This window comes from Halyomorpha halys, unplaced genomic scaffold, assembly GCF_000696795.3.
Source record: "Halyomorpha halys isolate HHAL.00 unplaced genomic scaffold, Hhal_1.1 Scaffold898.1, whole genome shotgun sequence".
NCBI classification, from domain to species: Eukaryota; Metazoa; Arthropoda; class Insecta; order Hemiptera; family Pentatomidae; genus Halyomorpha; species Halyomorpha halys.
The window spans coordinates 603,890-621,676 of NW_027112804.1; the positions used below are offsets into that span (position 1 = coordinate 603,890).

Consider the following 17,787-nt stretch of genomic DNA (forward strand, 5'->3'; position numbering starts at 1 on the left):
GATTGGCCCGTAAATACGCCTCAAAATTTTTCTCTCAAATACTTCTCTATTATTTCTAGTTACATCTCTTTTGTTGAGAGTCCAACATTCTCCAGGATTCTAAAAAAAATACTTTACAGGACTCATAGAAAATGGTCCCGTAGTTAAGGATAATGAGCGGAATTGAAAATTACATATTTTTTTTTTAGAAGTATATTTTTCAATCGTGTTTATTTTAAATCAATATTTATCAGTGAAGTTGAATAACATTAAATTTATTAATGATTGGAGAAGATGGTCGGGGGTACACCTCATTATAAATTTATTAATGTTTATTAATGCTTAAATCATTTGTTTATTTATTAAATCTTTAATATCAATATTTTAATCCTTACTACATTTTTTTCTTAATAAAGAACTTTCTATGGATGCATCAGTAGTATAATTTAATTATTTTAGATTCTTATAGTCTTTCAGAGTTTATCATTTAATGCTTAAATCAATAACATACTGCTTACACTAGTAATCTATGTAATAAAAGTAGGATGCAAGGATCTCTAGGTTAAAAATATTTATGGTGGTTTCAGTTATGCTGTAAATGTGAGATAAATCAGGTTTTCAAAACAAAATAACTTAAAAAAAAATATTTGTAGGACATAAAATAAATAAATAAATAGTCTTTCAAATAACTCAAAAACTATTCATCTCCTGAAACATTTTATTCACTCATTTGGAAGGCAATTCAAGGCTATTCAATACATAACTAAAATAACTAAATCGGACAAAATATACCCAAAGATTTGGATCCATGTAAATTTTGTAAATATTCTGTGCAGTTTTCCGTTTCCATGAAAATCCGTTTTATTTAATCATTCATTAATCAATTCATGTAAAAGAATAGGTACGCCTCACACTGACCTATTAATCACTCCACTTCACTAACGGCAGTGTCTTTAAGCTGAAATTATTAATTGTTGTTCTTATGTTCTATATGTTCAACAAAGCTCAGTCTTAAAACATTTAGACACATAGATTATTAAAAAACAATTTAAAAAAAGTTTTAGGAATAACTTCAAATCAACTGGAAAATCATAGAAGAGTCTAGTATTTTAAATGGTATTTTAAACTTCTATAAAACAAAACAAACATCGCCTAATTTGGATCAGTAGTAGCAAAGATGGAAGCCCATTTTCTCTTTATCTTAACATAAATAGTTGCAGATACCACTCACTCATTCACTGACTTATTAATCTCTGTATCTTAAAAACGACAGTGGCTATGAAATTTGAATTATTAATACTGTTTCAAAAAATTAGAATAGTAAGAAAAAATATTTCTAAAACAAATTGGAGAGAGTTTATAAAACCAACATTAAAACAGGACTCTTTTCTCGTTATTATATAATATCAATCATTTTCATATTCTGATGTAATTTTATAACGCACTTATTACGCACACCAAAAATTCAAATTATTCAATTATCAATATATATGCTATACATATAGCATACCTCCTATTTGTACGTACCAAATACCCACTAAGATCATTACAGGATGGTATGAAAAAAAAAAAAAAAAATAACGCACTTCCAATACCTATTGAATTTATTCAAATTAAAAAAAAAATATCTTATAATCTATCTTTTCCTAAATTTTGAATTTAATATTAGAAGCCTAATTAATATCTGTCAATTACTTTTTAAATAGATTAAAATATCTAATATTTATTTGGATCTAATAAGGATTTAATTTGTATGTTTAACATAAATTACCAGACAAATTATTTTTTGATGTTATTTGAATTTTCTATGTCATAACAAATACATGAAATGGTCTTGAAATTCTACAGCGCCTAACGATATGCAACCAGCGGATTTGATTAGTGTTGCGGGTTTAGTAGAACTCCGGTGTTATAAGTTACGTCATGATGCTTAGAATGCCAGTCAGCTCTGATTGTTTATTACTAATATAGACTGTCTAATTTATATAAGGAATCTAGAAAGTTTAGATTTTACATTTTTATTTATTTTTTGGCTGTTAAAAAAAATTAATTATAACTTAAAAGTTTTTGCGATTACTTGGAGGTCAGAAAATAATAACTAAAACCCAATGATTCTTAATCTATAATATTTAGGAACCGTTGTGCTTTTAGTTCTTAATTTTGACCTTAAGGTGAAAGTATATTTTAAAAAATTATAAGAGGTGTAGGTCAAGTGATGAAACAATAATATGTTAAAAGTTATTAAAATTCAAAACTGTCAAGGTTAAAATATTGTTCAATGTTTTTTAAAGTTCGAAAAATAAATATAATTTATATGTATTTTAAATATAATTGATCCTTGCGTATTCATTGATTTTTTCCATTATTTGTATTTTATATTCAAGTTATTCGACAGAAAAACCTGGCTGATGTTTTTCATATCTATTAATAAATAACTTTACAGTGGAACGGTTTTTGGTACAGGATGGAAATAAACACCAACCGTCTAGTTTAAGAAACGCCCACTTAATGTCAAAAACATTTTTTTTTCGCCGATTTTTACTTTTAGCCCGTCGGCCTTCACTGACCCTGACCAGTACCCCTTGATTGCCTGAGTCCATCGACCCTCCGACCATCGCCTCCAGTCCTAGGGATGGAACAATACCAGACGATGTGGAGGATTTAATGATACGTCGGCCCGTGGCTAGAAGGCACCTCTTTGAGGCTAACCACTACTTACACGCCCGACTTCTTATTTCGTATCGCAGAGTTCTTCAATCGGCACGACTGGTTTCTACTGGGCAATCTGTCGTAGTCACAAGGAGTTTCGAGTCAAGGGTCTTGTTATAACCAAAGCTTAGATTTTTATGCTGTAAAACCCGTAGAAAATTCTATCAAATATGCGATAAATAACAGTAAAATATGCATAAAACTGATCATAATTGTGCTGGAAGATGATAAACTCTGAAAGACTATAAGAATCTACAATAATTAAATATACTACTGATGCATCCATAGAAAGTTCTTTATTAAGAAAAAAAATGTAGTAAGGATTAAAATATTGATATTAAAGATTTAATAAATAAACAAATGAACATGAAAATATCCATAATTTTTCAAGCAAACAATAAATACGTAAATTATTATGTTAATGAATAAAAATATGATGTGTTACACTTTATAAAAATTAAAATATAAACGTAATAAATAATTAAAATTATTAATTAGTAATATTTTATTTCTAATTAATTGGCATTGGAAAAATAAATAAAATGTAAATGGATTTGTCAATGATATCTCTTGTATTACAATTATTTAACAGATGAATTATTTGTTTTGTTTTTCTCTTTATTGTGTTATATTATATTCTGTCATATATTTTCAAACAATAGTATAAGAGACCAGAGCACATTCGCACTTTATTTACAAAAATATGAATTAAATAATAACAATATAATAAATAGAAAATAAAATTAAACTTGATGTAAAATAATCACCTTCACCTAGGTACATTCCCCCTGGGGAACTCCGAACCAAGGTTATTTTCCCACTCACAGGAAAAACCCGATTTCCTTTAATTATTTATCTAATATTCTTATATCATTTATTTAATAATTATTGTTTTATTTAATTTTCTTAAACATAAAATAATGTAGCTAGGTAAATGCTACCCAAATTGTTATTCTTGGGCGACCAAATGTACCAGAATAAAAATGTTTTATTTCTATATTTTTTTCACTGTTTCTCTTACGTTCCTATGTATAAGAGTTACAGTGCCTAAAATTGATTTAATAATTTTAATGTTTTGTCTCAATTTTTATTTCCTGAAATTTTTTTTAATCAACAAAAGACTAAAATCCAAACTACAAGAATCCAATAAATGAAAGAAGCGTAATTTTGTTAAATTATGATTATTTTTTTCATTAACAATGAACCTACCAATGTAATCAGAAATTTCATTTACAACATTGCATGTTAATTTCTTTCTTTCTTTTTTTTAATTTGTTGAAATCATTCAAGTATCAAATTATATGTATTTATCATAAAATATGTGATTTAAATTTGGCTAATAGCTCCTTAATACATTATTCGTAAAGATTTTCGATCACCTGTTTAAAAAATGTATGCTAGCGAAATTTGAAATTATATAGCAATCCGGGCTATGGTTATAGCAATTCAATATGTTTAGTTCAATATAAAGTCTATTAATGTCAACTGAAAACTGGGCAAATCTTTCATTATCTCTAAATTTAGTATGTCCTCGATTTTATATTTGGTTAGGAAATCCGGTTTTCAAACGTAATTGAGCGGTATGCAGCAGTAATATGGTAGGTTGAATTCCATTCTAAAAAAATATTTGTTTTCAAAATAAATATGTGGGATTATGAAATCGTATTGAGACATCAGGAACCTTCTCTGCTCTTCTCAGGCTTTAGGAGGAAACTTAAAAGCTCGGAGCTAAATGCTTATACACCCAGCACTCAAAGAACAAACGAATATAGACTGAACTAATACTTATAATAATACGAATATGCATAAACGATCTTTAATTAGTCATTAAAAAATATTACATACACTGTCAGAAACACAGTATACAATAGTATAAAGAAATATAATGAAGCGGTTCGCACAGAAGTACATACAGTATGTATGAAGTGTACCTTCAATCTACGGCCAGGCGTTGTTACTTCGCTTTTGATCGGCTGCTTGGATATTGTTAGTGGACTGTATTGAAATTGATTGCAATGAAAATAAGGCATAAGGTAACAGAAAGAGGATTTATTTACAATCTATAGGTTGGTTGAAAAAAAAAGAATATTAAATGTTAAATACTAAATCTATTGTAAGAACAGTAATTGAGTTATCAATTTATAACCTAATTTATCAAAAGTTTGAAAATTATTTTGAATAAATTACGTCGACATTTTGATCTAGTTGGAAGCTCAAAACTAATGTATCATTCTGAAGAACTACTTCAACAATCAGGTTTCACTTTCGGACAACTGTTTTTAAGTTGTGGCACTCAATGTAAAAAATTAGTTGGACAACAATGACTGAAGGAGCAATGAACATGGCAATCCGAAAATGCAACGAATGTGAATCAACGGCAAGAAGTACAGTCAAACAAATCTGAAAAAAATAATGAATGGTCAGTCGTGTGCACCAAGTGAATAATGACTTGTATTTTGTGGTGGTACCACGAAAACAAAACTCGACCGTCCCACTCTGGTTAGAATATACTGGTTTCCTCTAGAATAACCCTCCTTTCTCCGTTTGTCAGAAATAATCAGGTAGGAAATAAACACTGTTCACCATAAAACCTGTAAACAAAAAAGAAGTAAAAAAAAAAGTTCCTTAAACTGTTTACCTAATTCTTGAGTCATATATGGTAGGAATAAAACAACTAGATGTTTTAAAAATAGACTATTTTAACTCTTCATATTACAGGATAAGACTTTAAATACCAATCAACTAATTTGTTAAATAATTCAATGTTCAATCATCAATATTCTCTTTAATTTTTAAATTGATAAATCTGTGGTTCGACATACCTGTATGTAAACAAGCTTACCAAATTAATAGTCATATTGGTGAGTAGTATATCGATATGAGTTGAAGAGGTCAAACCATGAGCAATTTCTCAAAACCTTTAACAGACTGCGTGAAGCCGCTTTCGGACCCAACACTTTCGAATTAGTCACCAGACGTTTTGAGAATGGAGCCTTCCCAATTAGCGAATTATTTTAAAACGTGTATATTCATTAAACGGAAATAATAATATAATTTTATATGTTTACATGAACAGTTCGACGTTCAATGTTATCGTCCAATTAATTTCAATTAGCTTTGTACAAACAAACTCTTCAGATGCATCCTTCAACCTTGACGTTCACACGAGATGACTGCATGGTCTATTGTAAATCTCTATTACTGATGTTTAAATAATCATTACTATTAAACAAACAATATTGGAGGCATCAATTTACATTAATCTAATGAGATTTTATGACAAAAACCAATTAAACGGTGTGATCTCCTATCCTGTTTGTGTGGCACTTATACGATTTTTATAACTATCACTTATGTTAGTTTAGTTTGAATCACCATTATTATTAGTTTTCCTTTGGTGAACTATGATTGATTGGCCAAAGTTGTCAGCTTTATCGAAAGATTACAGAAAACGATGATTCATTTGTCCTGCGAAAAAGAGTATTGAAGAACTTCATTCTGTACAGTGGTGGTTGACATTATGTCAAATAATGAAAGAAAAGTTTCCAAAAAACAACAATTGATAAAATATCATTAATCATTTATTAATAACCGCTGTTTCTGTTCACCTCTGATTACATCTTCATCGCCCCAATAAAGATCTGGAATGCGAATGGAAACTTCTGACCGCAACTCTTCTTAAATACGGAAAATTTGTTTTTTTTTTACTTAATTATTACATATTTATGTGCCGATAATTGTGAATTGTTGAATTGATAATTTCTTGAAAATACAAAAACGCCTATAACTTTAAAAGGACTATTTAATACTGTATAAGTGATAGAATAATTGAGAGAATTTTAATTAAAATGATAGTTGCTTTTGTGATATGCTCAGTAATGAATGCCATTGTACAAAGTTAGGCAAAACGTAATTACAATCATAATCACAATTACTGTAATTAGGAATTTTAGAAATTGCATTCACGAATAATTGTACTTGATGAAATACCTTAATTGCAATTGTGGTTCCCCAATTACAAGCTGAGCCAAAGTAATTACAAATACCAACATTCTTAAGTAATTGTTATTTTTCCAAAAAGAATCCAATTAATTTTGATGCAGTTACAAATAATTGTAATTACAAATACTTACGGACAAAACGGTCAAAATCTAATTTTTTATGTTTTTGACCATGTAACGGTCTTAGTGTAATTATATTGAAACAGAAAAATGTAATTGAATGAATTAAACCTGCTAAACTGTAATGATTCCTGCTTCAACTCCAAGACTGGCATTGTGTTATAAGAGCTATATGCAAGATATCTTCATGTATAAAACATACATCTGCAAATAATTTTAAAAATTAGTTTCTATCATACTTAAAATTTTGGGACGGGTACCTGATTTGTAAGGCCGAGTGCAACAAAATCCAAGGACCGTGGTTTGAATCCAGTGTTGACAGACAATTATTCAATAGGGGTTCGGAAGCCCTCTGGGGTCAACCCAGCCTCATAAAGTGGGTCCCCTTAATTCGGTAAAAATCTGGCGGTTGTGCAGGTTTCTAAAACAAATCACCTCCTTGCACAACCGTTGATCTAGTAACAATGCTTCCTTACAAAGTACTGCACTCCTTACCCTTCATGGGTTGTTGCGGTACAGATTTTTTTTTACACTTTAAACACGAGTTTTTAGCGGTTCTGGAACTCTTGGCAATTAGCTAATAAATTTAATAAAGTAACGAATTATGTCTCTTTCGCCTATAAACCATTAAAAGGCTTCACTGGGATAAAAGTTGTAGTATAAGAACTTAAACAACATTAAATTCTGCATCGAATGAATATCATTACTTATTACTTCGAACAAATACTATACCGTAAGCCAAAAAATTTTGGCAATACCGAGGGATAGTAATACATATGAGTCCAAAATTGACACAGAAACGCATTTCAGGTGGTCCTAAAACGATTACTAAGCAGTTAATTAGTTTGATAAAATAAGTAATCAGAAATTTTAGGTCTTTCTCCTGTTTTGTTTCGCCTATAATTTCTAAGCTGTGGATTCTAGCGAAGAAGATGTAATAAAACAAGACCATCAAACTATGCGTTGAAGAATGTCATTTCGTAATAATACGGCCAAGTGAGAAGGTCGTAAACCACCTACTCCTGTTCTTCCTTGGAGTCCCATTATACCACCTGCCCGAATTATTACATTATAGGACTTATTAGGCACTTCATTAACGTTATTTAATTATTTTTATTGTACGTTGTTCACTAGGATCCACTGCTTAGGATTTATGGTTGAAAAACCAAAAGAAAGATTTAAAATTTATAATTTGTTTCTTTATCAAACTAATTTGCTTATTAACTTAGTAGTAAGTTTTAGGAAAGCCATTAATGTATTTTTGTTGTAAATTTGTATTCATATGTAGTATATACCTCAGTTTTGGGCAAAATTTGAAAAAAAGATTTGAAAAGAATAATGCTGCTTGATTTATTAGGATTTTTTTTAAAAATTTATTTATTGATATTTACAACTGTACATAAATACATCAAGTAAATTTGAGGAAATCATAATGGTATGGTACAAGCATGTCGAGAAACTACCCAATGGTAGCACTCTAAAAACATTTTTACAATATTAGGTCTCGAGGCCATCTTCTTTTCAGACCCCTCGGAGGATTGTACGGAATAAAAGAGGAAGCAAGATTAGAAACTAATGGGTTTGAGTGGTTAGGGAGTTTGTAATGGAAGGATTGATATCTGGTTCGGGCTAGATCGGTTACAAATGGAACATTGAGGTCTTTGTAGATGATTTTATTTGTGACAAAGTAGGGAGCATTTAGGATTTTATTAGGATTAATAGATGAAAAAAGAATAACTAATTCATTACTTTTATTATTATATTGTTTATTACTTATATTTATCAAATTAATTAACTAATTAGTAATGGGAGCGGGTAGCTACTACCTCTAAGGTACTACTAAGGTACTGTACTACTACCTCCAGGAATCTGGATTGGATATAGGCTGCGGCAGATAATTTTTTCCTGTTTCAAATTGGGTAAAAAAATTGAGGACAAGCGAGGTTCTAACCAAATCACTCCTTGCACAATCGTTGGTCTAGTTACAGTACTTCCTTACGAAGTACTACTGAACCTTCATTGGTTGTAGCGGTATAGATTTAATTTTTTTTAAAGACAATTAGTAAGACTTTTAGAACGTCAAAAATGCCGTACTGTGTTAAATTGTATGCTCCTGTACTATTACCTTTGCTAATGGTGAAGAACAGGATTTTTACAAGAATAAAAATATATAGCCCTGAAATTTGTATGCACAGATAAGCAACACTTAGTATGTTTAAAGAAATGAATGATTATAATTCAACCATTAAAAATATAAACGTTATTCAAAGTCACATCACTACTTCCTTGCCTTGTCCGTACCCCGATATGGAAACCCATAGACAAGAACGTTCTCCAATAACTACTCCATCTAAAAGTGAAGGGTAATGCAGTAGGGAAGCGTTTATTTGACGGCGCCAATACGTCTATCTTATGTTACCGTTAACAGCTTTTAGTGATCAATTCCTATTTCGTCTATTGAGTTGTATTTGTTTTTTCATTTCCCTTTTCCTATATTAGTCTGTAATTCTATTCACTTTTTTTTTCCTTCAATTTTAAGTAGTTTTGCTTGTATCCTCATTACTTTATTGCGCGTTTCATCAAGAAGTTGGTAAACACAACAAACCTATCAAAACAAAAGATTAACAGAGTTTTGATTTTTTAATAATAGTAGGTGACTTTGAGAATAGGTGATGAGGATCTATTTTAACATTTTTCAAAAGCTATTTTAGTTTTTTATCAAACGTAAACATTTGTTTTATCTCTGATAAACACTAGTCTTGAGTAATCCAAGGTATAATGTTATCAAGTGGGACCATCATGAAGAAATCCTACAAGCGGTGCGACTGAGCCTAAGGTCGAGAAAATAAATAAATCGTTCCCATTAATAAATATATCAATAATTTTTTTTTTAATATAGCTTTGTTAAATTATTTTTCAGGTAGAAATGATACAGCGATAAAAACATATCCAAAAATTTATTGTCATTGCCTTCTAACAACCTTTATTTCATTATTGTTCTGGATATCTTTCGTAATGCAGAACTTATCAAGTTTTGTGAATAGATATATAGGATAGATTTTAGCTAGAGAACTGTCATTTTGATGACCATAACTTGCAAAGCAATATAATCAATATAAGCTTTCTAGAAAAAAAAAAGAAGAGAAAAATATTACAATATTAAATATTTACTTGAAACTAAGAAACTATTGAAACATATATAACATATAAACATATAAATAGAACTTTGATAAATTATTTTTCAGGTCAAAATTTATTGTTATTACCTTCTAACATCCTTTATTTCATTATGGTTCTGAATATTTTTCAAAATGTTGTTTTAAAGAACATATAGAGTTTGTGAATAGAAATATAGGAAAGATTTTTGCTAGAGAATTTTCTCCAGAATTTTATTATAAAATGATTCATTGCAGAAATTGTACAAAATAATTTTAATTTTATTTTAAATTTTTCAAAACAATAGAGCTTAATTTGATAGACATTTGTATGACTATAATATGCAAATTAAGGCACATGAATAGATTGCTATGTAATTTTTTACATTTTAACTTAAAATTATAGTATATATTTAATTATATATGCATTTAACTAATAGTTTTCATATATGTACAAGAATTAACATTAGGCTTAAAAGTTTTTTCTTTGTACATGATCAAAAAAATTATAATCGATATCAATTTACCAAGTTAATTTTAGATGATAAAATACGGCTTATATCTCCTAAGAGTAAGCAATCTACCGCAAACACAAGGAATCGTGAAAGATCTATTACCATTTGGGCCAAAGGTTCAATCCCTGATAAGGGTGAATGTTCGAGTCCGACGATAATAGTTGGGGATATCCTCTGAGTCATATATTTATTCAAGTCTCTTACTTTATTCATTGTTTATTCCGTTATCTTAACGTTTTCTGAATTCCCCGTCCGCTAACTTAACTCTTAATAGTACAAGAGCCCAAGAGGAGAAAAAGGGCAGTTATTTCACCCCAATTTTTGATTACTTTAATGAAAACTATGTATAATTAATAATCAAAATTGATGAGCCTGCCAAGTATAGGTAGGGGGAATAAGAAATGGCGGCTGTTTCAAAGCGATAAAAAAAACTAATTTTTCATTCGGAGCTCTATATCTTAAGAAAGTAGGAACAACACAAGAAAACCTAAGAGAACGTAAAGAAAAGAAAATTTGCTAATATATAGCCCTAATAGAGTTATTTACGTTAAATAGTTTTCGAGATATAGCTTTTTAAAAAGCAACGTTTCAGAAAAATGTTATAATCAGTTGTAAGTGAATTTATTTTGAAAAATTTATATCTCAAAAACCATTTTCCGTACAGATGTCTATTAGCACTCAAATTAAAGATAGTTTAATGAGCTATAAAGTAGTTTGTGATGTTTATCTTTGTAGGAGTAATAGTTTAAATGAAATTCGCTAAAATAAATTGATTTATAGTTGTTCGGACAAATTTTCATTTGCTAAATTTATATTCATATGTGAATATCATAAAAACTACAACCCCTACGAAGATAAGTGACATAAATTACTTTATAGTAAGTTAAATTTCCTTTATATTGAGTGTTGGCAGAAATATGTTCGTCTTGTGGATCTAGAGATATATTTTTTCAAAAATCCAACATTTAATACGAATAACTAGAAATTAACATATTGTGAGTTTATTTTGTCAAATATCATAATAACTACTACTCCTACAAAGATAAACATTAACTATTTTTTAGTAAATTTAACTAGCTTTAATTTGAGCACTGGCAGACATCTGTACATCCAATGGTTTCTGAAATGCAGTTTTTAATAAATCAAACTTATTGTCCGAACAACTATTAATTAATTTATTTTTGAGCAACTATCATGAAAACTACTATTCTTACGAAGGTAAAGGTCATAAACTTCTTCATAGTCCATTACACTAGCTTTAATTTGAGTGCTAATAGACAGGAACTATGTGACATTTATAGACTTCATATTTCTCAAAACAAATTAACTAACTACTAACCTTTCAGTAGATTTTTAAGAAATTTTGCTTTTTAAAAAGCTATATCTCGAGAACTATTGGACGTAAATAGCTCTTTTAGGACTAATATTTTTCTTCTTTAAATAATGTTCTCTTAGATTTTCTAGTGTTGTTGGTAGTTTTTAAGATATAGAGCTCCGAATAAAAAATTAATGTTTTTTTATCGTTTTGAAACAGCCGCCATTTTTTATTCCTAATTCATCAATTTTGACTAGTAATTATACCTAGTTTTCATTAAAGTAATCAAAAATTGGGGTGAGATAACTGCTTTTTTCTCTTCCGGACTCTTGTACTATAACCTTTCAAGGGCTGCAACGTACTTCTACAACAAATGTATAATATAATATCAAGGGAATTTTTAATCTACTAAAATTCTTTTCAATTCGTAAACATTAAGAAAATATTTTTTAGTCCGCCTGCATTTTTTTAGTGCTTAGTTTTCATCAAAGGAGATAAACAAAGCATAAAATGGGTAAGTACGAGTATAAACTTATAATATGGGCAACAAGAAATTATCTTTTGTTTATCAATCAATGTCAAATACAATGTGACCAAAGAAGAATTGAAATAAAAGGTGACAAATCAACGAAAATGGTGCTTAATATATCAAAATAAATATTAATACATGGCTATATAGTACAAAATACTGCCTTCATTAAAAAGAACGCAGTATGTGATCTCAGAATATTTCGCAGATCACGTCCATGAATAAGTTTATTTACACGCTCTAATTAATAATTAGAAGTTATAAAAATAATTTTTATATTAATCCAATCCTTAATTTTTTTCTAAATTTTTAAAATAAATTAATTACATCAATTATATTATTTAATTAAAAAATATCTATTAACTGCATTTTTACTAAACGCCGTACCACACATATTCCTAAAAACATTTTTAAAACATATTTGAAGTAGGTTCACACATTTTTGATTCACTAAAAATTCATAATGAGCTGAGTCCAATTTAGACACTTGCTCTATTAAAATTTAACAGGTACATAATCCATTAAATTCTAGATACGTAACATTGTCCGACTATATGCTACACTTACAACTGTTAATCAACTGATTTAAAATACACTAAATTCAAAAACCAAGTTGCCTAGTAAATTTCCATTTAGTGATATGAGGTTGTCGCAGTAACTAATAGAGTTGCTAAGAATAAACATACTGAGTTTAAGACATGAAAATGATTTATTTACTGTTTTTTTTTAGTTTTAAAATAAAAAAAAAATTGTCTCGATGACTGTGGAATATGCATCTTGAAAATGACTTTTCTGAAGATACTGCATTCTAATTAGGGCAGAATACTGATTACAATAATATTAAAAGATTTAAATGCATATTATGTATTTATACATTAGTTAATATATATGTGTAATATGGAAAACTAAAAAAAAAAAAAAAAAAAAATGAAACATAAAAACAACGTAGTAAATCAAATCAACGATGGAATAAAAATAAAGACCAAATATGTGACAAATCTCTCCTCTACCTCTGAGCCATTTAAATACAAAGAAAATTAATAAACTATATTTTAATTATCTTAAAAGTTATGTTAATCTTTTAACACATAAAATATTATTTTCAGCGATGCTACTTTTACTAGTTTATGTAATTTTATTGAAAAAGGATAATTATATGATTAATTTCTTTTGAAAATTTAAGGCTATCAAATTGTATGAATTAGAAGTTCTACAAATTAAGCATACAGAAAAAAAAGAAGAGATATCTCACTTTTTGCTAAGATGAACAAATGTTGTTTTGGAATTACATTTTTCTTTTAGCTTTATGCATATTCTTCAACTGAGATTTTGTTCTCGTTTTTCCCGTTTTGACTTTCCACCTTGAAATCTACTAGGAACCGTTGTTATTCATTCATGAAAAAAATAAAAAATAAATGAACCTGGTTTTTCCCACGTGTTCTAAAGCTTTCACAAAACATATCCAATATGAGTAAAAGGAAAACTCAGATCAAGATAGTAATATTCGAGTGGGATTCCTATATCCTGATTTATTCATGGTATAATTTAATGCTAATCGTTATGTGACAAACAGATGAGAGGAGAAACAGCCAAATTTCATTACTATTAAACTTTATTATTTGTCTTCTCTAAGTTCAGAATTGTGGAACCTCTACCACGCACATGATGACCTGGCATAACCAACCTCTGCTGAGTCCTCAGAAGTATAAGATTTTTTTTGTTAGTAAAAACTTTAATTGAATTACATAATTAGATATAGTTACGAAATTGCATAAATACTGATTACCAGGAGATATACTACAATAGGAAATTATTAGGCATGCCCTGTTCAAAGACAATGGTCTATTATTCTGGTATTTTTCAATTTGAATCTTATTTCAATCGCTGGTGTAATGGTTATAATGTTCTTCTAATAGTTTTGCAATAACTATTATTTGTTGATAAATATTTGCATACAGAAGTATATTATACAATTTATGTTGTATTATACAAACATGTTGATTCAATTAGTATGATAGTGTAGTATTTCTATAATTTTACTCAGTTAAAATAAATATATTAAAAATAGTAATATTAATTTATATTTATTCTTAATAATATTGTCATGTTTTTTTTTTCTGTTATAGGTCTGAAACTCCTGCCTCTCCTGAATGACTTAAGGTAGGTTTATATCACTATAACATTATTGGTGAATAGTAATACCATAATTTTTTCAATTTCTTAGTTATTGTGAAAAGCATGGTTTTGTGCAAGGTTCAATTACAGCAATTAGTGAATTACGTTCATAAGCAATCGAGAGTGATATCTTATCTGGCTGATGAAACTTTAAGTACACGTGTTTACATTTGGAAATTGACATTGGAAGGTCGATTACTATCTGCAATGAAGCACGTAGTAGTTGTTGGTGATAAGTTTAGGTTTTTCTTGGTCATTCAGAGAATAATTTAATACATAATTCATAAAATCATGGCTAAAAAATTATTTATAGTAAATTACTCACGATTACATCCGCTCCTCCAACAATTTACTCTTGTTTCCTTGATTTTTGAATACATAGGCACTGATAAAAACACAAACAAATACGATGACTATATATCTTATATTACAAATAGATATTTATGCCAAGTAAGGGCAATTAGGTAATACATAGTTTGCTTCTCTATGAAGTCCTCGACTATTGAAGACTTGCCTCTAAAAAGGCATTGCCATCATAACATCCTTTGAAAGTTATACCTTTGACCCAATTAACATATTTTCAGTTTTGGCGCATAAGAGCTTTCGTTTAAGTTTATTTATTTAAATTATTTTTATCTCCTTTATTGTGTACCATTATATTCTTTCGTCTATTTACAGACAATGGTAGTAGAATCTCATTCACACTATATTTATAGGAATATAAATTAAATGAAAACAAAATAAGAAACAAAAAAGAAAAAAATGATTTCGGTTTTTCAACGATGGATTCTGGTTAACATTTGCTCAATTTCTTTCTGGGCCCTGTTTCATAATGAAAGCTAATAGTATTAGTTAATAGTACAAGTGTAGAAACTAGAGTGGTAATAATACTAATACTTATTTTTTTCATGATAGGGAGGAAAATTAGTGATATTACAGGAATTGCAAAATACTAAAGTACAAATTACTATTGTACAAGTCAGTGTAATGGAATTAAGATAAATCTACAAGACTAATAGTATTGCTTTGTACTTTATTATGAAACAGGGCTCTGGAGGAAACCTCTTCAAGGAAATTATTTTAGTACAAGATCTCCAGAGGGACTTTTCTCCCTGGCATAATTTTCTGTTTATAATAATTTTATTTGGTTTAAATGTATTCTTCTATAACTGAACTACTTATTAGAGGCCTTATACTCAGAATATACTTCATTGACCTACAGATAAAAACCGGGTCAAGATTAAACTACTATAGATAAATATGCACACAGCACATTTTTGCACGCGGTATAGCTCGCTTTATATCCTGTTAAGACTGCGCTTTTTAAAGCATACTATACTGTGTATTAGTAGTTTGTATATACTTATCAGTTTCAGGTCGCTTATTACAATATGTGTGATTGATTTCATATTTTACTAGGTGGAAAGTGTGCGGCGTATTTTGTAATACGAAATGCTACAAAAAAAAAATTAAACTTGTATTTTTATTTCCGATTTTTATTATATATACTCGTATGAGAAAATGGAAATCCATTATTTCTGCCTTGTGATTTCGGAACCACATGCACATCATGACCAAGATAGACTAACCCGCAATGCTTTTGACCAGCTAACAGTATAGTAATTTCATGTATTTTCTGATAGTTTGTCAACAATTTTAAAGTATTATTGAATAACTAATTACATTAAGAAAATAGTATTATTCTTTATGTATATAGTACACATCAATCAAGTACCAATAGTATTCCATCGGCCAATCCTTACGATTAAAGTCAGCCAAATAACTTTAACTTAGAGATTTATTGCAAGTTTTTGAAAATAAAAAAAAATCTTCTTATGGTTTAGTTCCAACAGAACTCGACCCATAAAAACCAAATTTTAATGGGTTTTATAATGGGTTGATATTAACTTAAACAATATTATTATAAAATATGAAAAAAAAAAGAATTTATTTTCATAAAATATACGTGTATTCTTTAAAATCCTTTATAACATATAGATTTTATTATTCTTTACATTTTTTCTTTTCTTTTTTAATTTACATATACACTTTTTTGGTTCTCTGTATCAATAATATACCATTAAGTCGTTAATCATAGCTATAAAATTAAAAATATTTAACTATCATTTTTATGCGTTTTTATGATTTTCAGTTATTGACTTATTGAGTCATAAGTCATAAAAAAGAGCAATGAGTAATTTCTAATCTGATGACTGAACAGAGTGGTTTTGCTCGTTTCTAAGTCATTCCTAATGCACTTAAATTTCTGATATTTTCTCCATTGATTTTGAGAATAGATTTGAATGTTTTCTCAAGACTTTAATTCTTTAAAATAGCCATGTAGAATAGACATTAAAGAATTTTTTCTACTACTTTTTTTATTACTTCCCCTTTCTAAAGTTTTAATCTTTAGATCTATTCTGAAACTGAGAGAAACTCTAGCACCAGGTGGCCATTCTTCGCTAACAATAAAGTCTCAAGTGTCATATAAATTATTATCTTTTATAACACTATAAAGTTTATTTTTCTTAATCTTTTACAATGTTATTTATTTTAATGTTCAATAAATTACGCAATATGGGAATAACATAATGTGGTTTTGTTTGAGTGGCATACATGTTTATATTTTTATTATATTCTTAAAATCAATCCAATAAAATAATACTATTTACTTAACCATTATCTTTATTTATTAAAATTAACAAATTTACGTAATTTATAATCAGAAATAAATATTATCTTGTTTTTATTGGTGTATTTTATGTGTTTCACAGCTGGACAAAAATTGGTTATTATTAAATCCCTGACTAAATTACCATGAATACAATTTTCATTTATTAATATTTGACTGATATATTGACATTGTATCCATTACAATTCAGTTATTGTTTTATTTGTAACTAATTTTTGCCCAACTCTTCAGAATTTGTGATGTGGATTACTTAACATTTACATTCAAGCATGGCTTATGCACATAGGTTAAAATTTAATTTCCTTAATTAGTGTATCTGTCTACGATTTAAAAATTTATATCAATGATTATAAATAATACTACTGAGAAACCTAAAATCCTTACATACCTCTTGAACAATTGATGAATAAATAAAATACATTTGATATAATTGTTTACTACAATTTAATGTCAATGTTAAAAGAGATTATTTGTGTGACAGGCTAAAAACATGTATTTTCTGATTTTTTTTTTTTCTATTTTTAATTAAAATTTTCATTGAACGGGTGAATTGTGTATCACCTGAATGTGTTTAGTGAAATATAATTTGACTGACAT

General features: G+C 28.4%; 1 protein-coding gene across 1 annotated transcript in view; it reads left to right on the forward strand.

Annotated features, from left to right (window-relative positions):
* The window catches only part of form3 (formin 3), a 527,238-nt gene that overhangs the window by 299,366 nt on the left and 210,085 nt on the right, over positions 1 to 17,787 (forward strand). The window contains 1 exon segment of the mRNA XM_067050567.1: positions 14,450 to 14,483. Within this exon segment, the coding sequence (XP_066906668.1) occupies positions 14,450 to 14,483 (34 nt within the window).